Source organism: Centruroides sculpturatus, unplaced genomic scaffold (assembly GCF_000671375.1).
Source record: "Centruroides sculpturatus isolate CEXI.00-Female unplaced genomic scaffold, Cexi_2.0 scaffold667, whole genome shotgun sequence".
Lineage (NCBI taxonomy): Eukaryota > Metazoa > Arthropoda > Arachnida > Scorpiones > Buthidae > Centruroides > Centruroides sculpturatus.
The window spans coordinates 111,714-133,889 of record NW_019385247.1 but is presented as its reverse complement, the minus strand read 5'-3'; the positions used below and the strand labels follow the sequence as shown (position 1 = coordinate 133,889).

Below are 22,176 nucleotides of genomic sequence, written 5' to 3'. Positions count from 1 at the left end.
CTTGATTTGTCTACCGCGTCTGCTTTAATAGCGTCATCGAGCTTACAGCCCGATAATTCGACAGTTCGTTTGGTTTTAATAATCAGGTTTATGAAGAAAAACTTCATACTTGCAGACTTCGTACTCGTTTGTATCCTTGCCCAATTTGCACAAACTGGAGTTACGCAGTTATTGAAGACACCGGGCTTGGTTAAAAATTAAAACAGCATAAGCACAATTATTCCAGATATTACAGGTTCTGAAAAGTAAAGAATTTTCAGAGTCCTGCCACAAATAAGCTACATATTAATTATTTGTATGATCACTTGTGACATGCCATAACGAGCAAAAATTTAAAAAACTTATAAGTACAGTAGGTTTAAAATTAATAAATACAAATGTATTCTGACAGTTTGTGAGTTAATTATGCTTTCTATTTGCAAAATTTCCTTAATCTTAACACAAAATAAGAAAAAAGTGAATTTTTAATAAATTTGCGGGATATCCCAGGTTGAGAAAAATTTTCCGGGATATTTCCCGGGTTAAAAAATAGCCGGGATCCCGTTTGAGAAACCCTAGTTTTATCCACTCGGCTACTGGTGAGCATGAATATCGAAATCTTTTGATACCGAACTTAAAAATAGACTTCTATTTGAATTTTGGTTGATTAATTTTTCTTAATGGCATCACAAATATAAATTATCAGAAATTATGTGAAGGGAATGTTTTTAATTTAAATAATTAAGGTTCACTACGTTATTTTTAAAAAGGGGGAACATGTAGCTACATCACATTGCATTTTGAAGAATTTTAAAATTCTAAACTAAAATTTTGAACTAAGGATTCGGCTAAGGCAAACTGAATACAGTAGTTTGCCTTAGCCGAATCCGTAGTTCAAAATTTGGTCGAATCCTTAGTTCAAAATTTTAATTCAAAGTTTTTAATTCAAAATTAAGGGGATTATTCATAAACTTTCTACACGAATCTTAATTATCCATCAATTCTTACTCCTGAAGAGGAGCAGTTGCCGTCTTATACTGTGAAAATAAGAAATCAAACACAAGATAACACAACAAAAGCAGGCACACATAAACACACCAAAAAACCAAACATGAAACATTATACAGTAGAGCGTCGTTTATCCGAAAGTCGGTTATCCGAAAGCATTCCTGTCGGCAAATTTAAATTTTCGCTAGTGCTGTGGCGCTGCAATCTTTGGCTATATCTTGGGCTACTCCAATATTTTTTTTTGGTGTGTGTGTTTTAGCTGGCAGCACTGGCACTTTTATGTGGTGTTTTTCTGAGGACTGTGTTGTGCTGAATCGAACGTTTTTGATACTAGATTAATTTCTAAAGTATATTTTTTGGTTTTTATATTTTTCAATATATTTATTTTGTTTGTATAAAATAAAAAAAAAATAATCTTTAACGATACAATAGCCACGATTATTTTAAAAAGTTTGCGTTAAGCTTAATATCGACGAAAATTCAACGCGAAGCGACACGCAACGGAGAAAAATTTCAACATGGGATAGGTTAATATATTTTTCGTACATAATCGGTTATCCGAAAAATTAGTTATCCGAACAACCCCAGTCCCCAATTGATTCGGATAAACGACGCACTACTGTATATATAGTGAAAACTGCTTAGGCGACCACCTGCATTCGACAGGCACCTGTTAAAACGGGCAAAAATTCTTGGCACCGAATAGTTTATCCATAGAGTCTTCGTATAAGTTACCTGTATTAAACGACCACTTGTGTAACGCGACCGCGGGCATTGATTTTTGGTCCGAAATAACATACAACAACTGTAATAAGCGACCACTTCCGCGAATATATCTGGGGCCGAATTCTGGTCTCCATCTCTGGTCTCTCATCTCTAACAAGCCGGTCGCTGATTGGCTAATCCAAATGATTAGCCAATCAGCGACCGGCTTGTGAGAGTAACTATTATTCAACAACTTTTCCCCCTCCTAATATAACGAATTAGTCTAAACTCTCGTTCAAACCCACCTCTGGCACTTCTCCAACCCTTGAAATTAGGGCAGGTGTTAATAAATTAGTCTAGCAACAAAGGAAATTTATTTTAGTTTGTTCGAAATTATCCGAAATGCAAAGTGCTGTCGTTACAAGATCGTGTTTAAGTTATCACAACAGCAATTAGCGGCGAAGTTTAACTGTGGGAAAACGAAATTGATTTTCCATAGACCAACAGTATTTTCCTTGGGGGTATAAAATATTGTACACGATACAATTAATCGGCTGATCTCATCGTTTGATAAGATTTATTTTTATTTATTTATTTTGAAGCTCATAATACAGTCATGTGCGATAAATAGTTTCTGTATCAACCTACCTTATTTTCACGATATTTTTAGAAAAATAATATCCAAGTAATTTTTGCACGCAAAATATTCAAAAAAGAATAAACGCATTAACGCAAAAATCAACTTTCCTTTTTCGATTCCGCAATGACAATCGCGGAATGTAATGAAATCGTATTATGAGAAAATATAATAAAATTGTTTTATTATTAATTAATAATTTTTCTTATTGTACTTAAGAAAATATTAAATATGAAAAATACAGTATTTTTAAAGTTAAAATAAGATTAAACTAACGAATACCAAAACCAAAGTGATGGAGAGATACGACGCGCTTGTATATCCACAACGTAATACACGTAACTGAGGAGCGAACGAAAACAACCAAGTTGAATTAATTAAGTCGGAAAAAAGAAAGTATGCATTATAATCGAGAAAATGCGAGTATTGTATTAATCTTTAAAATATTGGTATTAAATCTGTCTTATAAAATCACGACAAATTCCTGTAAATCGAGTTATCCGATAAGAATAAAATACAATACCAATATAGCCCTATCGTTGAAAAAATTCGCTTATTTTTACTCACCTCGAGTTTTGCTTAGTAGAAATGGCTAAAACGTGCGCAAAATACGTACGGAAATACGGTATTACAGCACCATCTGTATTGGACGACCACCTGTCTAAAAGACCACTTTTTGAAGAAACCGTGGATGGTCGCCATAGACAGATTTTACTGTATATAAAAAATAAAAACTTTTTGGAGTTTAAAAACATCTCTACACTTGATTTCTTGGATATTTCCATTATTCAAAATTTGTCGTTAATAACACTGGCCAACAAATTTTTTGTTGAATATCTATCAACTATTCTATCAACTAAAGCTATCAACTAAAGCTATCAACTATCTATCAACTAAAGCTGTTCTTAACTAATTTGGGAGTGCAGAATTTAGATCGGAGGTTCGTTTTTTCCAGAGAGCTTTGGTTTTTTTTTGCAATATATAAATGTCAAAATTTCAAATTTTCACATTTAACTCGTTAATTTTTTTTTTCGTATGTGGATAAATATTTGATGAAACCTCTCAAAATGAACTGGGCAATAAACTTGTAATTGCAACATAGTCTAAATGTCTTTAGTAATACGAACTGAAACTCATACAGTCATAAACTATCTTAAAATTAGCTAATTAATAAACATTAAGTTGCAAAATAGTGTAAATTCCTTCTTTGGTACAAAATGAAACACATACTGGCATGACCTGTCCTAAAATGAGGTGATTACTAAACATTACATTGCAAAATAGTCTACAAGTCTGTAGTGGTAAAAAGTGGAAACACAGACAGGCATCAATTAATTGCTACATAACACGTTTGGTCCTATACTGGGGGCTAAGTACAAGTGCATACGATCAAGGCAGAAATTTGTGTTTCAGGCTTTTGCATTTGTGACCTATTTCAGGGCAATTTCATTTAATGCTCTAGAGTAGTCTGCCATCATGTTTGTCCCATCTCCCTTGGTAGCGCTCTTCCATGATCTTCTGGTCCTCGTTCGTCTTGCTCGTCACTAACGTGTCCTAAGTTCTCAGAGAATCAAGATGACTGTGTAGGAAATGCAGTTTGACACTCATGTTACATCCCAGATCATGAAATGCTGACAACATATTAGCAACAAGAGTTTCATAATTATCAGCCTTTTTATTGCCGAGAAACTCTTCCATTATCACCACCAACGACATCCATGCAACTCGTTCTTTGTTGTTCATTTTTGAGACAAATTGTGGTCGCGAAGAAGTGTACGAATCTGGGGGCCATCAAGCACACCTGCCTTGATCTTCTCAAGGAACAAAGCAGGGAGAGCACCGACTACTGTTGGAAACATTCACCATCTCTGTTTAATGCCCTCACGAACTGTTTAGCCAATTCCAGTTTGATATACAGTGGAGGAAAGATGATCTTCTCTCTACTGATTTTCATCTCTCTTTCATATCTACACAATTTTATTATATACCATGCCGATAACATAAACGTAAAGTGCTGGAATGCAAAAGTTTGAATCGCATGAAAACTATATCATGAAGAAAAAACCGTTTGCAGATTTGAAGTCAGCACGCCCAAATTATTAAGAATCGGTGAAAAAAATTTTATGCAACTGAGATTTCGAAAAAATTTGTTGGCCAGTGTAATCGTTTCTAATTTCTTGGTCTTTCAGTGTTTTAGCATGTGTTAATGTTAGTAATTCTAAACTCAAGAGTATATTATTCGAAAGCAAATATTGTGATGGATAATCAAAATCATAATTATTATTAATAATTCGTAGATTAGATTTTACTTCTTAAGTTATTCAATACATTAAAGGTCTATGCAATTTAATTTGAATAAGGCATGGTTAACAGCTTATGCAAGAAGAACGAATAGACAATACGAATGAATAAATGCATGATTTCATATGCTGTACTTCGTAGGCAGATAATTTTGATAAATAGCGGATAAATAATAAACTAATTTCATTTCATAAAACGGGATTTTAATGACACTGAAAAATACGAAGACCTCAATAAGAATATGATAGATTTCGAAGTAAAACGAAATAAATTTTGATAAATCTACAATTTATAATGTAAACTTAGAATTGAAAACCTAAAATCTACAATTTATTTTGATAAATAATGTCAAATTTTTCCAATAATCTAGATAGGGAGCGCCAAATTACATCACATGTTAATTTTGAGAAAACAAAAATGTAAGTCTGAGATTTACTTACCAAATCTATGAATATTAGAAGACCAATCTTGAAATATTTGTAATGCAGCCAGACAGAGAATGACAAAAAATATAACCGTAATTAACTTTAAACGTTTCATATTCGATCTGGTAAAGCAGACATTTCTTTTCATCTGAAATAAATATATTTAAATTTTATTTTTTCCAATATATTAAACGAAAATGCTGAAAATCTGACGAATAGTTACATCAAAAACTACGTTACATTAAAAATTTTATATCAAACACAAACCACCTGATAGAAGTAATTATTATTATTAATCCAAATTTCCGTATATAGCGTGCGGATAACCGTAAATAACCCCCTCTTTCCAATGCTGTTTAAACAGATGTTTAACACTCTAATTGCAACCAAATTTAGTATAATGACATTTCAGAACACACAGAAGACATTTCCATAAAAGAAAATTAGTACCAAAATCCATCTCTATAGCACTTTTGGCGCTTTGGATCTTAAGCTGTGTGATTTTTGGTTATGGGGCATTTAAATATTACGGTTTATCGAGGATATGTTGCAAATTTGGCATTGAGATTGCCAATTTTCAAAGTAACAAATTCTGAACACAAAAAACCTAATCTTAAAAAAAATGATGAGCAAAAGAAAACCTACAATTTTTGGGACATTTCCCCCTTCCCTTGATAATGATGAGACAGCCGGATTGCCGAAGCAGTTAAGGTGTCAGTTAAGGTGTCAAAAATGCCACAGTGATAGTTTTGGTACCAATTTGGTTTTATTTGGACTGCAAAGTATCTCTTTAGATAGCGTTGTGTAGGAGTACCTTTAATTACGATCATCCGGTAGGCTATAACCTATTTATAATTAATTAAATATTAAAACAGTAATTTTATTGAAAATGCAGTAGGCCTATATCATTTTAGAAAATAAAACATTTTGACATTAAATAGGTTTACAGCTGCTACATGCTGTTGAAGAGTTCCTTTATATTGAATTCAATTTACAGCAATAAACGGTATTTATTATTCAAAATTATCATTGCACACGGCGACATATTTTTAACATTACAAAATACAGTATATTTAAAATAATTAATTCTTATCAATTATCGGAATTTGAAACTTTAATATAAAAAAATACGATCATTTTCTAAACTAATAAGAAATTGTGTTAAAATACGTGCTCAAAATAACGATTATTATACGGTAAAATTATTTTCATATACAAAAAAGTGTCTTAACAATTGATATAATATGATTATACGTTTATTTTTGAGGCATTTTCATATAATTTCAATACATCACCAAATATATAATAACTATGGTAAATGTTTGTATGCCACAATTTACTTATAGATAAGATATATAATTCAAAGATTTTCAGATTTATGTATAGGAATCGATATAATTTTATTATTTAGTGTAATTTATAGTAATAAAAAATAATTTTGTAATATACTTGTAGTCATGTCAGGAAATGGGTGAAATCGATGTTATATCAAATTCAAAAAGATAATTTCCGATAATATCAATATAGTATTATTTATGCAAGATCGAAACACACAGAGTAAAATAAATTCTTATTTAAAAGTTGTGGAAGTTTTGGAAATGTGATTGTGTTAAATCAAAAGTAACTTGCTTTAAATGGGAAAATTTATCAAACGAACAGCGGTATTCCTTATCGGACTATTAAAGGTAAATAATTTCTAAGCAATTTGGCAGGAGGCAGGCCGCCATCTCTTGTTAAATATAAAAATTATAATTTAATTAATTAATTTAAATTAATTTTAGAATATTCTGAAAGAAAAGATCGAACCGGAGAGGAACTCGAACCCTCAACTCTTGCTTACCATGCAGGAAATGCGGATTCGAGAAAAAATTTATATTAATACACTTAAATTCTGTCAATATTTTAAAAGTTAAAACTCAGATATATTGTCAAGTTATGATTCACGGTTCTTGTTTATCAAATATTCTTTCCGATAATATATAATAGATATATTTGCATTCAGTATTAAAACTTGATTTTTAAATTTGGATTTTATTAAATGATATAAATAATATTATTTGATATTATTTAAATAATTTAATACATTTTCATAATGTTAAATATCACTCGCTCTGAATAATAATTCTTTATCGTAGTACAGTATCTACAATTATGACAACATACAGAATTAATGATGATGTTCTAGTGTTGTAAATTCTGACACTTGACATTAATAAGATTAGTATTTAATCGCATAACTGGTTTGATTTTTACGTATTGATTTTGAAAGTTTCAATTCTTTTTAAATTACTTTTCCGTAAGCTTAAATTATAGCACATTTTTATTTATTTTTGTAATGTGATCGTTTGTTTTGTTGTCATTTGTTATTTAAATTCTACTTAAAGTTCGCTCAATCAACGTTCAATATTCACAACTGCAACATTTATAAAGCGTACGAAATAATAATAATAATAATAAATATGTCAATCATTTCATTAATTTTCTGAGTACGTAAGCGAAGATGTTGTGCTTCTCCTACATTATCATTACGAGTCATTCATAAAAAATTAATTTAATATTCAATTTTATATTTCCTTACTAATGAGCTCATTGGGAATGATTAGAAATACATTAACCTATTGATAAAATGATAAATTAATATTGATATCGATAAAGCATGAGATACATAGTGATAAATGCCTCAATTAAAAATATGACAGAAGTGACACGAAATTTTAAACTTTTTTCTCCGGTATATCAAAATTATTTATCAACAATTTTCAATTCACAATCTGTAGAAAACTCATATATGAAATTTTCTTTTAAAAACGTTATCGTTGACAAAAATTTAGTGCCGTATATCTTCATTATTAGAGTAATTTAAGGACATTTTAAGTTTATTTTTTTAAAACTGAGTTTTTTGTAATGAATTTTAAGAATGAAATACTAATTATACGCTAGAAGGCACTCGTTTCTACCCCTCAAGGCACGTAGACAGTTGCATGATAACAACAATCAGCTGCAACTACGTATCAATTTTCCTCGTGTATTTTTTTTTTGTGTGTGTGTGTTTGTGTGTGTATATATGTGTGTGTGTCCATTCTAATCCCAAAATAAGTAAACGTAGAATGTAATCTAGATAATTAAAATGACGAGTGATTCGTACAATCCCTAATCAAATTGAAATTTAATAGTAGTATTTTAAATTATAAGAATATTTTTTGTTCGGACCGACATTCCTCGAAATAAAATACCATCAATTCTGTGAAAAATCGAAGATATTTTTGCTGCTTTTACATTTTGAAAAGGGAATTTTACCTTTTCCAAATGGTTGAAGAGAATTTCGCGATTTCGGAGAAATAAATCATTACATTGGATAATGTTTCCCAGCAACATCATTAAAATTACAAAGGTTATAATTTTCCGTAACAACCGCTATTTCTGTGCATTTCTTTTTAATCATATTCGGAAGTTTAAATAATAATGACTAAAAGATTAACGATTTTTCAAACTTTATCTATCTGATTTTGTTAGAGTTTGTATAACGGATATCGTTATAAGTGTATAGGCTAAATGCAAGAGTATTTTTTGATTTTCTCTCTGTGAGCTCTAAGACGGCCTTTTGATTAATAACCATCATGGGTCTGCCCAGACTCACAAAGGCTTGGTGGTGAGGAATGAAGCCCGACGTATCCGGGAATTACCGCTAATGAAAATTTTCTAGGATGATTTACCCGGATCTAGGTCCATCTCATAGCGGTGGCTGACGCCTTAACTGCCTTGGCTATTCGGCCGTCCGAATGAAAGGTCTGCAGACAGATCTGTAAACAAAGTTTTCAAAAAACATTGCACCCAAACAGTCGATGTAATCAATAATTTAGTTCCATCGATAAACTAGAATTTCCCTATTTTGATTAACAATTTAAGGATGTTATTGAGAGAAAATTCGAGACGCTATGCAATAAATCCATCCATTTGTAGAACATCTTTTTTGATTTACAGATCAATCAAAAAGTTGTGCCTTTACAGGAAAAAAAAATCAAAATTGCTTTAAGTTAAATTATCCAAAGCAAATTATTGTAACGAAATTATTTAATTCTCGATCGATTATCGAGGTATAATCGAATAATTTCACAAAGTTATCCGCTGTATTTTCTAGTATGATTCGTCTTTACGAATTACACTAGAATAATTTCTGAAACGAATTGCTTAACTTTCCCAAAACATATTAAAACTGCGTGTGACGCCATCTGTTACGATATTTTATTCAAAAATCTTTTTATATTTTTAATTATTATAAAATGGCAAAAACCTTAATTTTGAGGGTAAGAATAAGTTTTATAAAAAATTGTAAATGCTAATGACGAGTAAAATCATCATTAAATCTGACCCTACTTGAGATACATGAACCCTCTTTATCTCATCATTCCTCGACTTTACTTTGTTTGGTTATGGCAACGCAACACTTCGGCGATCTGCTTAGGGGAGGTGCCTTCCGGAGGTCTGTCTAAGGGAAACTGGGTCCTAGTTAGGCGTAGGGAAAAAAACTGAATTTTTTATTGCATTTCTCGACGTTTCAAGATCCCAAGTCCAAAAATGTAAAAATTTTCCGTGTAATTTTTTTTGACAGATCCCTCTGTTACGTACAACATCGGGGAAGTAAAAATGGTATTTCAGTTTGTAAATATAAGCATTCAACTCGAAATTATTATAATAAAATATAATATTTTAATTTTAATTAGTTCTTCACATTTTTAATGAATTTAGAATAAATATTTCAAAAAAAAAAAAATATTATTGTTATTGCAACTTCGTCATAATAAATGGAAACTTCACATTCTCTTTTCGAAATAATTTTTAATGTTATTGTTTACTTTCTTCAGTGATAATAAATATAGACTACGATTCAAAGAAGTATTTTTCAAATAAATTTCTATTTTACATTTATTTAATTTCAGAGCAGGGAAAAAACATTTCCAAAAAGCGCTGTGGAAATAAAAAGCACGTTATGTAAGAATTTCTTAAACTTTGGAATTCATTTTTTTTCTTAAAATTATCAAAATTTTGGTGGAAATTCAGTTTTTAGTTGTTTTCAAATTTGTTCTTCTGTAAAACACAATTCTAACGTGAAAATTTGAGGATTGCTGATTTTTGCATCAGGTTGAATTGTTTATCAGTTCAAATTTAGATTTCAACGAATCAGTATTGCAATATTGCAATATATTCATTAGGATTCCTTACAAGTTTCTAAAATAATTATCTTTAAACATTCCGTATAATAAAATTCAGAATTCGTCACTCTATTCAAGATTCCCGAAAGAATATAATTTGTGTGCACAATCACTCAATGTGGACGAATCATAGGAATCAATGTGATTCAGCTATGTTATCCGACATGATTTTTTTAATATTACTGAAATTCAGTTTTAAATATACTCTCAATATTTAAAATATTCAACTTTCAATGCTATTTTTATCATTAAAAATAAACAACTAACTAAGAACGTGTTAATAATTAATTTCTAACGAAATTCTTATTATTAGACCACATTTCGACAAATAAATTAATAACGAATTCAACAAACACCATTTTAGTTAATCGTTGGGCATTTTTTTTATTATTATTATTTAATCTAAATTTTGCTTATTAAGCTTTAATTTATTCAAAAACGAAATAAAAGATACAACGAAATCCTACCCAACTGAGTGATAGCAACAATGAATTTCTAGAAATTTGTTTGGAGGAAGAAATCTTAAAGAACGTAAAGAAATTTTTTTACATAAATATTTTAATAAATTATAGTTGATTTTTGTAATTATATACTTTACTCACATTTATGTTTTATATTTTTCTGATTTTTATATTAAAAAAAAATATTTTCGGTAGTCCTCGATTCTTAAATCCAGCCCGATAAAACCCAATTATTACGTAATCGAATTAATGCATTTATTATTCTATCCATTCATAAAATCGACTATTTGGATTTAACTTTAATGTAGAACGAATTGTATCTTTTAAAAACAAATCATGTTTACAAAACTGCGAACAAAATTTATGATTTAGACTCAAAATGAAGAACTAGATCTGATTATCTAAATTATACCTAAAATAGAGTGTCTGTCTGTTTCCTTCTAAACTATGATCGATCTGCATCAAATTAATTTTTGATATTTACTTTCTAGGACACCACAGAAAATGTAGTTATCATGAAATATCGATCCCTTCCCCTGATTTCATCACATATTAACTCCTAAATCCTCTGCACCCAATTTTTCAGAGTTACCTCTAGGAACACTGAGCTACTAAAAAACTTGGACAACCACCTCTCCTCTAAACTCCTTGACACTTTATGATCTGTATGTTCCTTAAAAACTCCTAAACTCTTTGACAGATCTAGATGAAATTCTTCATAGTTACTTTGTAGAAACCTGAAAAAAATATAGCCTACCACAAAACCTGGACACTCCATCTAATTCCTTTGATGTCATCCTCCTTCACACTTTGTAATAACTTACGTTTACTGCATTATAAGTAAGCATTGCATAATAACGAGATTTGTCTATCGGGATTTTCTCATGGGAAAAAACATTCTTGGATTTATTCAAAAGAATCAAAAATGAAAATGTTAAGATGATTAATATTACAAACCTGTGCGTAAAGCAACCAACTTTTCATCAGTGAAAATGGAGAGAAGTCTTGTGAGCGGAAGCAATAACGTTTAATAAAGTAGCCTAAATATTTATATTAAGGATAAGATAATGAGCAAAATATACTTTCCAGGAAAATATGAGAGAGGTTAAATACTTTTGCTCGCTCTTTGGTTTCTCTTTGAATTTTAGGGAGTATTTTGCAAACACTATGGTGCTCGCGAGCATCAGATTAACTTCTGCAGTAACAACTTAGTAAATTGCAACGACAAACCGGAACGTGATACACTGATACTCCATTCTTCTAACTTCCTTCTATTTAATAAAAATGAATAATTAAATTTGTTTGTTTGTTTTTTAATGACAGCTTTTTGTTGTTATATTCGAATAAATTCCAAAAGCATCGATGGAATATGTTTAGAATTAGTATATTGAATGTGTTTTAAACGCATGAAAATCATAGCTAACACCCAAACGTAGCGACCGTTGCCTTAGTAGATGACGATTTATTTGTTTTTCTTAGTTAAGTAAACAAACCAAATAATTAATTAGTTTGGTCACGAACGCAGTTTCTACAAAAATCGTAAACGTAAACGTTTATAAAAATATTTTTACTATGTAATTAGAAGTAGATAAGATGAAAGATACTAACTGTAACACCGGTGAAAGAACTCTAATGAGTCGGAAAACATTAACAAAAAAAATATCTACGACAGAAGAAAAACAAAACTAATAAAGAAATAATTTGCAAGATGTTAATTAAAATCTCAATAATTCAGCGTATTAATTTACAAAATTTTCAAAATTTCGCAACTGTTTTTGAGTTACTCAAGTTTTGATATCCAAACAAATCGGAGTCTGTATATTTAATGTAAAAAAAGTTTCAATAAACACTGTTTGAATTTAGAACGATTATTCGAAAGCTACACAAAGTACTGTACAATAATTAACTTTATTTCTAATACGCTTTTACGATTACAAGAAAATTCTACGATTCGAAAACGTTTAAGAATCACAAGAAAAAAAATATTTTTAAATGTTATATAAGAAAGTAACTAATACAAGTTATTACATAAATTAATTATAATATTAAAAATAAACAAAATTATCAAAATTGCGTAATAACAATATAACAGTTCTGTGTATTTACTGCACATCTACAATTCGACTTTAAAGAATTACTTATTGAATTTAAATACTCCTACTTGAGAGATTTATCGTTGGTCATAGAGATTTCAAAACAGGAATCAAAAGTTTGACAAGCAACAGAAACCCTCGAATTAGAGGAAATACAAATCTTAAAAGACTCAAGAAAAAGTGTTGCTTTTTTGTTTCGCTTGGGAATTTAACCAATGAAACAGACTTCGAATTTCGAAATAAATACAAACATTCAAGGATGGAAATTGCAATTTTAATTGTTTTTCGGACACGTCATCAAAGAATATGGGATCATACAGAGATAACCTACAACGGAAATAATGCGTAATTACAAACAGTTTCTTTTCGGCTGTCTCATTATAATTCTATTGTTTTATGTTTTTGTTTCGAACGTATTTTCGTTTATATATCGCTTGGAAGCCAGCCAAGCAGCAATTTATTTAGGATGATAATTTGATTACTGCTAATTTGTTTTAAGAGGAAAAGATTTGAAGATAATATTCGGGACCTCGTCAGAATATTTACTTAGAAATGATAAGCAAGAGGCAAAAACAACTCTCCGTTATCAAATAAATTGCTTTCTCTTAATCCAAACATCGTATTTTAGATAGGTTCATGCATATACATTTAATCTCTTTGTTAACATTTTTATGTGCATTCGATTGCATTACAAGGATATGGTGGATACGAATCTTCATGATTTAAGTTTCTTTTTCCAGATAAATATTGTTACCACGAGAAACAAAATAAATGCAAACAAGATTATTTCTCAAATTGGTATCAGAGTTAATAAATATAAATAAAGTTGTCAAAAAATGCAATTAGTGACTTCATATTACATAGATAAATAAAGCATGTAATTTTAATGTTACATGTAGAAATACAGTGGGCATTAAATATAAGCTAGTAATCATTTATATAGTGGAATAATTTAGCTCAGTTCATTGAGAGTTTACTATATTGTCAGTCTATTGTATTTAATAAATATTTTTAAAGTATTTTCAACTGCTAAGAAAACAACCTTTTAATATAAAATAACAACAGTCCAGTCTGCATAAGTCGACACCCCAAGAGGAAGTGGAAATATGTCGAGTTATCTGATATGACGACTAAAACAAAGTTGAAAAAAACCACAAAACTACAATTAGGAAAACACAGTAGTGTCAAAATTCGATTGTGTCAATAAATATAGGTGACGTATGAGTCGACCAAAATGGCTGCCACAAAGGATATAGTGTGCCTCGCAAAATAGGAGAGTTACTTGTGTGTTGTCTTTGTAATAACTTTTCTCTCCGTAGTCAAAACGTTTTATCCGCATTCGTGTCCGACATAAACAACNTTTTAATGTTACATGTAGAAATACTGTGGGCATTAAATATAGGCTAGTAATCATTTATATAGTGAAATAATTTAGCTCAGTTCATTGAGAGTTTACTATATCGCCAGTCTATTGTATTTAATAAATATTTTTTAAATATTTTCAACTGCTAAAAAAACAACCTTTCAATATAAAATAACAACAGTCCAGTCTGCATAAGTCGACACCCCAAAAGGAAGTGGAAATGTGTCGAGTTATCTGATATGACGACTAAAACAAAGTAAAAAAAAATCACAAAACTACAATTAGGAAAAGATAGTAGTGTCAAAATTCGATTGTGTCAATAAATATAGGTGACGTATGAGTCGACCAAAATGGCTGCCACAAAGGATATAGTGTGCCTTGCAAAATAGGAGAGTTACTTGTGTGTTGTCTTTGTAATAACTTTTCCCTCCGTAGTCAAAACGTTTTATCCGCATTCGTGTCCGACATAAACAACTACGAAATCAACTAGGATTAAAGTCATGATTATACTTGTGACATTTTAGAATAGTGTATTTGGATGATCGAGAAAGCTGTCTTATAGGAGAGGAAATGCTAAAACTTGCTAAAACTGATAATTTGCTGTGGCATTAAATATATATATATATATATATAAGCCAAATGACGAGGATGGTTGCCCAGTAGAATTGAAAATTTTCTTTCTCTGCTTTAGTTCAAAGAAACCTCACGAAATTACGTTAAATATAAAGTGGAACTCTGAACTCAATATTTGATAACATCTATTCGGTTTACTTGCATAGCAGGAGGCAGGATACCGTAAGCATTCAATAGGGACACTGCTTCATGTAAAACACTCAAATAGCTAATAGATGTTAGCTGTATTGGTATGAAGAAGATATAAATAAGTACTTTTCTCTTGCATGTATGGTAGTACTTGCAAGATACTGCTCAAGATCTGAGTTGTACTGATCTTGAGCAGTATTGGAGCAAAATGTCAAGCAGGTCTGATAGGAGATATGGAGTTTGTAAAGTTGAAAATTTGTGCCATGTCCAAAGGAAACAGAAATTCTTTCATTAAATGACAGCCAAGGAGATGCTATCAGAGAACGATTTTTTCAAGAATTTCCTGATTCTGCTTTAGCAAAGCATTTAATTGGAAGAAAATGCTCAGTAGCCAAAGCTGTACAAAGTTCAGCTGGTAATACTGTACCACACTGATCAGTTTAAAAGTAATTGAACACTGTAGGGACTGTAATAAATATTTACCTAATGTAAGTGATCGTCTTATGTCTATTAAGGGTTCAATATACTACAGAGAAAATATTTACAAAAACAAGAGAGATAGAAAACATTTGCCACTTGACAATGGAACAAAATAATGATTTGCGAAAGAAAAAAAGAAGTATTAGAGTAACAGGATCAGTGTGCTATAAACTATATATATTACTTATGGAAGGAGGAGCAGACTGGGAAAAGAAGTTAACTAATATATTTAGAAACAAATTTAAGGAAAATGAAAATACATAGTATGATAAAAAAAAAAAAGTGGGAAAAAACAGCACTCACATTGTATAGAACCCTCTATAGTTGTGATGTCAAACAGTTTGGTTTGATAATTTTACCATTACAACCATGTTTTGCATTTTCTCCTTATGGGCTTGATAGGTTCTTCATTGTATTCAACAATGAAGAACCTATCAAGCTGCTAGAAGTAAAGTATCCCAAAATTGGTGCTGAAAAATTGCAGAAGAAATGGTGCAATCTCTTAAGTATATAGCACATGATGGACATGACAATTACAGCTTCAAAAAAATCATAGATATTATGGGCAGGTTCAATTACGTTTGCTATATTAAATTTAAATTCATGTGATTTTGTAATATTCAGTAGCAAAGACCAAACCCTCAAAACCCTTGAAGTTTTAGCAGACTATAGTTTTCTTCATAAATTGATAGAAAAGCTATCACATGATTTTACCAAAATTATTTTTTCTTACCTATGCAGAATTAATTTTAATTCTTAAATACAACAATCTAAAATAGTGATTTTTGATAGGAAAGATAAGAAGAAAATACATATTACTTTGAATTGTATTAACTTATAACAACGTTAACAGCCATTTTCTTTTATTCAGTATTTTATTCATAATTCACAAAGATAAGATATTTTCTTACAGATTTATGCAAAATAATTATAGAAAGTTAAGCACTAATAATTTTATGAAGGATATTGTTATTTTTTGCTTTGGCATAAAATGTTTAGTCCTAATTTGTGTTTGAGTTCTTTATCATACAAATAGTAATCGTCTTTGTTAAAATTCAAACTGCAAACGTACAGTACATAAATTTCGTTGATGGCTTTCCTAACTTCAGTTTTATTCTCCACTTTTTTCACAGTAGTTTATCTTTTGAGAATGTGTGCATATATAATGAGTTTGATGTACTGTACCTTCACACTTGCATGTAAATACACATCAATACTTATTATTTACCATTGAAGGTTGAACATTTTCTAATTCTTACCGACCACAAACTATGGATAAAATAAACCCATAGCTGCCGCCATTATATAGTTCGCGCTAATACCGCTAGGTGTTAGATCTTTCGTTGGCACAAGCGAATACAGTACTATAGGCTTACAATATATTGTATACTCTATTTACAATAATTCGAAGACCAAAGAAAAGTTTCTTAATTTTCTCTTTTTTCTTCAGGAATGTTGTTCTTGGAAGGTTTTTTGTTTTGTATATTCGGCTTGCAAAGTTTTATTATATTCAAATTCAGATACAAGTTCGTATTTTTCCTTCAGCGTAAGCGTTGTTAGCTTTCGGATACTCATTTCTAACAGAAATGTGAAACATGCGCTGCAAATAACACATGAATGAAAGATGAGAAAATGCAAAATCGGATTCTGTTGTGACGTTAAACTGTGTTGGTGTAAACTCATTTTTTTCAGGAGGAGAGTCGCTTATCAGACGTCTAAACGAGTGTGGAACAGAAAAAGTATGTCGATTTATCCTGACGAGTTAAACGGGGTCGAGTAAACCAGTTTTTTTCACATTAATGCCTATGTAAAGCTGGGAGCACAGAAAACTGACTACTTAACCGACAGTGTCTAATTATACATATGACGACTTATGAGGACTCGACTGTATAACACATTCTAGCTATATATGATATTTATATTTATTTGAACTTTTTAGTTTCGTTCATTTTTGCTTAGAAAACGTTTTATTTACACATTTTAATAAAAGTATAATTATTTTTTTTCATCTAAATCAAAGAATGATTTTATTAGACGTAGGGGAGATCGGGGCAACTTCGGCATGCGGGGCAAGTTTGTCAAGCGCTTTTTTTAAATAACAAATTAAAAGGAGACTTTGGTTATAGGTTAGGCAGTTGAGTTTTATTGGTGGCTTGTTGAGTGTAGTGTTTTTATTGTTCTCCANATAATTATTTTTTTTTCATCTAAATCAAAGAATGATTTTATTGGACGTAAGTCGTAAAACGTGTCTTGTAATCCCATAAGAATCCTAATAACAATGCAATTCGGGATTTCGTGGATTTAAACTAGAAATCCCCTTCCAACACTACTTCATAGTATCAGTCTATAATTGCATCCACTTTTATATTTTCCGGCTGACGAGACAATAGACGATTAACGTTACTACTTCCTGTGACGTAATAAATAGCTTACGCACTTAATCGTACAACTAACTCACAGTATATATATTTTTTCCATGAGTAAAATGAAACTTTGCTATATTTAGACTGAATTTGGGATTCTTTCGATGTAGAAATTCCACAAAGGGAACGTTTCACAACTTGAAAATAAATACAAGAATACACACAAAGATTTAGCCTACACATCGCTAATCGGACGAGGGCTTACGCATATGTGACAAATTTATTCATATAGAAAGGCTATCCAGATAATTTGTAGACCTTGACATGTATGGCTTACAGTATAAAAACATTGTTCATAATTTAATCATGAGATACGAATTTTTACTGTTATCTTAGTTTATTATAGCACCAAAATATATTTCACGTCATTATAAATCTACGAATAGATGAAAAGTTATTGATGGTATGTTATCTATACGTTGATTTATAGAAATAAGAATAGAACATTCCAGTTTTTTGAACTAATTGTCTTTAAAAATATCGATATGTGAAGAACTATTGCTCAAAATAAGTCCATAGTCTTCTAAATTTGAAAAAGATTTTAAGAATTTTAACAATTCAATTTTGTCTCTTCTGCCATCCTCCAACAATTATAAAAGTTTTAAGTTTAAATGTAACCTATAGTATAAAAGTTTAGACTTTAAAAATTCTTTTCTTTCCTACCTATAACGAATCTTCTCTTTACAAGAATTATCTTATTCTACTTTTTCTATTTTTAAATTTAGAAAGTAAAAAGTTTATACAAGTTCCATTTATTCTCGTCAAAAAAAAAGTTCTTAAAAATTATACCAAATTTTGTTTGTATCTTCATAATATTAAGTATTAAAACATTATTCAAAGTAATCTACACAAATATTATGTTCTGTCTTTGTTAGTAGAACGTCCTTCAGAAATCAAGTGAAAGTTTTGCACATATAACGGAAACAAAAAAAAAAATTGGTTGGAATTTTTTAAAAACTATAGTCAATACCTGTGGTAAAACCTGCATCTGTTAGTCAGACATAGACACGCCGCTGGGGATAAATACCTCTAAATTCCTGTCTTCAAAGAAGACAATTATAATGAAAATAAAAAAAAAGCATTTGATTATCATTGACATCATTAAGTTCGTTTCGTTTTTTTTTTTTTTTTTATATACGACTAACAAGTTTTCTTATCTAGATAGTTATACTTTTACAACTTTTATCGCTAGTAGTCCACATTTTGTCTTTGAGGTTTACATTAAATTATTTGTCCTTTCATGATTTAAAAAGCGAATCGATTTTACAGATTATTCTATTTATACTCCTAATGATTCTAAACAAATCAAATGATAAAACTTAAATTTCTATCAAATAGTTTTTAAATTAAAAGTGTACAATTATAAAATCAACGTGATTAATACTAATAAATTTCTGGTGATATAATATGCCTTGTATAGGAAAAAATAATTCAGATTTATTGAAAATGGAACCATAAAATTAAGTTGTCGACTGAATTTTAATTCAGAATTTTTATAAGAATTATTCAGATCTGTATAAATATAATACTTAAATAATATATTTTATATACATTACTCAAAAAACGAAATTTCTGTACATTTCGACACTTCAAAGAAACCAATTTCATTTAACTTTATCAAAATTTTAAATAAAAAATAAATTATTAATTAAAATTACGTTGTCGTATGCGCTATAAAAAGTTTTGAGACATAATTAGAAATTCGTAAAATCCAATTATGAGAATTATGTATTCATTTAATTAATGAAATATTTTTTTTAAGATTTAGGTTAAAAAGTAAAGTTTAATAAATATTTAATTAATACATGTATAGTGAGTGTACGTTAGAAATTAAATTTGCAAGAAAATGCGACGTGTCATAAATTATGAAAATGAATTTATTACAATTTCGTACTAAATCCTCGCTTAGTATGAATTAAATCAAAAGAAAACAATAATCAAACACGCCTCGCTTATATATTTGTATTGCTAACTTAACAGAAATATTTGTCTCAACGTTAAAACTAAAAATAAAAAAGGGAGGAGAGAACGACAACGAAACAGTGCTGTAAACCAAGATTATTCTCCGAAACAGATGTTAGTTACTAAAAAATTCCTTAATTCCTAACATACGTCGAGTCAGAGTCTCGACTTGTTTTTTGCGTGTCGATCATAATTTAAGTTCAATTATTACGTCGAATAAAAAATTAAACAATTATTGAAAACAACTCTATATAGGAAATTATAAATTAAATTCAATGTTTCCGATAACCGAAATATTATACTGTAGAATGTATGGAGATAAATATATTTTTCATTGACTTTAAAACAAGAGTATATTAAGTTACAACTCTTAAATGACTTAGTCATAAATCACTTCTATCGTAATCACGACGTGAAATCTTAACAAAATGTTTAAGTTTCACTTACTCCATACTTTAGAAAATTAATTAAATATTTCATATTTTCCAGTAACTTTTTTTTTTATGTTACATAAAAAGAAAGTTTGCCACCTTACTCGTAAAATGCTATCGATCTGACACGTTTCAACGAAAACAAATCGGTTCATTAACTACGTTAATCTTTCAGGAATTTTGTTTGAGAGTCCTCGAACGATGATAAAGATAAAATAGTCTATACTTAATTAAATAAATTTATATACAGATGTAATATAAACAGTACTTAATTCATTTTATTACTAATTAATAAAAATCTAAGAATATAGGACTACTGCAGAAAAATACAAATTACTTTTATATAGTATAGAGGCTGCTCGTTTAGTTGGGTTAGTGAACATTTTATTTTAATTTGACATTTTTCTTCAGTTTTACGTTGAGACATTCTAAATTACGACGTCAAACTTGCGTAAAATGCACACTATTTCAACCAATCAAACACACTTATATATTAATAATATTTAAAATCTGAAATATATAACATTTTAAATTACATAACTTTGAGTTCAGACTTCCAAAATCTTCCTATGACCCTGATATTTTTAATAATAATCCGAATATTCTAGTATTCGACTATGGAGACAGTATAAAGTTCGTTTTCCGTGCATTATCAAGGCAGAACATCTCAAAAATTCTTAAAAAATTACGGAATAAAGAATGAGTAATCAAAATATTGAATAAACATTGTATAATATCGATAGTGTAGAATAATATAGTCACAATTATTGCCGTATAATAAAAGCCTATGTCATTCTATAATTAAAAGATGATTAATTATAAAAAAATAAAAGTCTAATTATTTCTTAATCGTTTACTAGAAAAACAACGTTTCGACAGTAAAATATTTAATTAATTAAGTAATTAGCTTTTTATATTAAACTTATAGATATCGATATTAAAAATAAATAAAATTTATATTTATATCAGATCTACTATTAATAATCAAGTCATACTTTATGCATCGACTGTAATATTTGATTTCTATCTACTAATTAATCTTGTTTAAAAGGTGGCCTTAACTATAATATGAACTTCATATAAGATTAATCTGTATACATATCTGTATATAGTACAGTACACACAGAAAGAAATTTATGTAAATCATCGCAGCCCATTTTGTATTGTATGACATTATGGATTTAATAGCTTAGATGTATATACAAGGTATAGATAAACATACTTAAACAGAATAAATCCGAAAATATATTTTGTAAGCTTATTTGTGTTATTTTATAGATTTAATTTATAGATGAATCTCTCACCGTTTGTTCCAAACAAATCAAGCAGCACTCTTTAAAGATACAAAGAGATGAGAAAGAAAGGAAATTACCAAGTTCAAAAGTAGTTTTACAAGAATCGAGTGTGACCTATTTCGAAAGTAGACGTCATTTTTAAAGTTATAGAGAGAAAAATATAAACAACTTACGTCAATCCGTCACTTAAACGAAATCATGTAGAATCTGGAAAGGAGAAGATGGAAACAAAGCGGAGAGCCCCTTATACCCTGGTTACTATTCATGTCCTAGAGAGTAACTTCGTCTACCGAGTGTACACATGGTGATGCACCTAGGAGTTTAGGAACGACGAAAGCGAGGCCAGACGTTAACCAGTTTTCTATCAAGGACTTCTGGAGAAGGAAAAAGATCATAATCGTCAGTTCGACTACATAATGTGTTCTTCCTGTTGAAGTCCCTCATTAATATTTATATATGCACCAGAATAGTGAAAATAAAGGCGTGATCGCCTCTTGAAATTTTCAAAACATTTTTACTAGTCCATAGACTTTAAACGGGAAATTTTTTAATTTTCATAATCTTCTAATTTTTCAGATATTTTTATCTTGTTAAGTCGATATTTTTAATTTTGGCTTAACAAAAAATTATTAGACTACTTA

General features: G+C 29.7%; 1 protein-coding gene across 3 annotated transcripts in view; it reads right to left on the bottom strand.

The window, feature by feature from the left end:
- LOC111636697 (carbohydrate sulfotransferase 4-like) overlaps window positions 1–21,865 on the bottom strand; it is a 31,161-nt gene extending 9,296 nt beyond the window's left edge. The window contains exons 1-2 of one of the 3 annotated variants that reach the window (XM_023381995.1): window positions 21,709–21,865; window positions 5,071–5,203 (exon numbers count right to left, since the gene is read on the bottom strand). In XM_023381995.1, coding sequence (XP_023237763.1) covers window positions 5,071–5,203 — 133 coding nt within the window. In that variant the 5' untranslated portion in view covers window positions 21,709–21,865. Of the gene's footprint in view, window positions 1–5,070; window positions 5,204–11,683; window positions 11,729–12,887; window positions 12,968–21,708 lie in introns of those variants that run through there. The other 2 variants (XM_023381996.1, XM_023381994.1) reach the window with 2 other exon arrangements.
- Window positions 21,866–22,176: the final 311 nt, after the last annotated feature.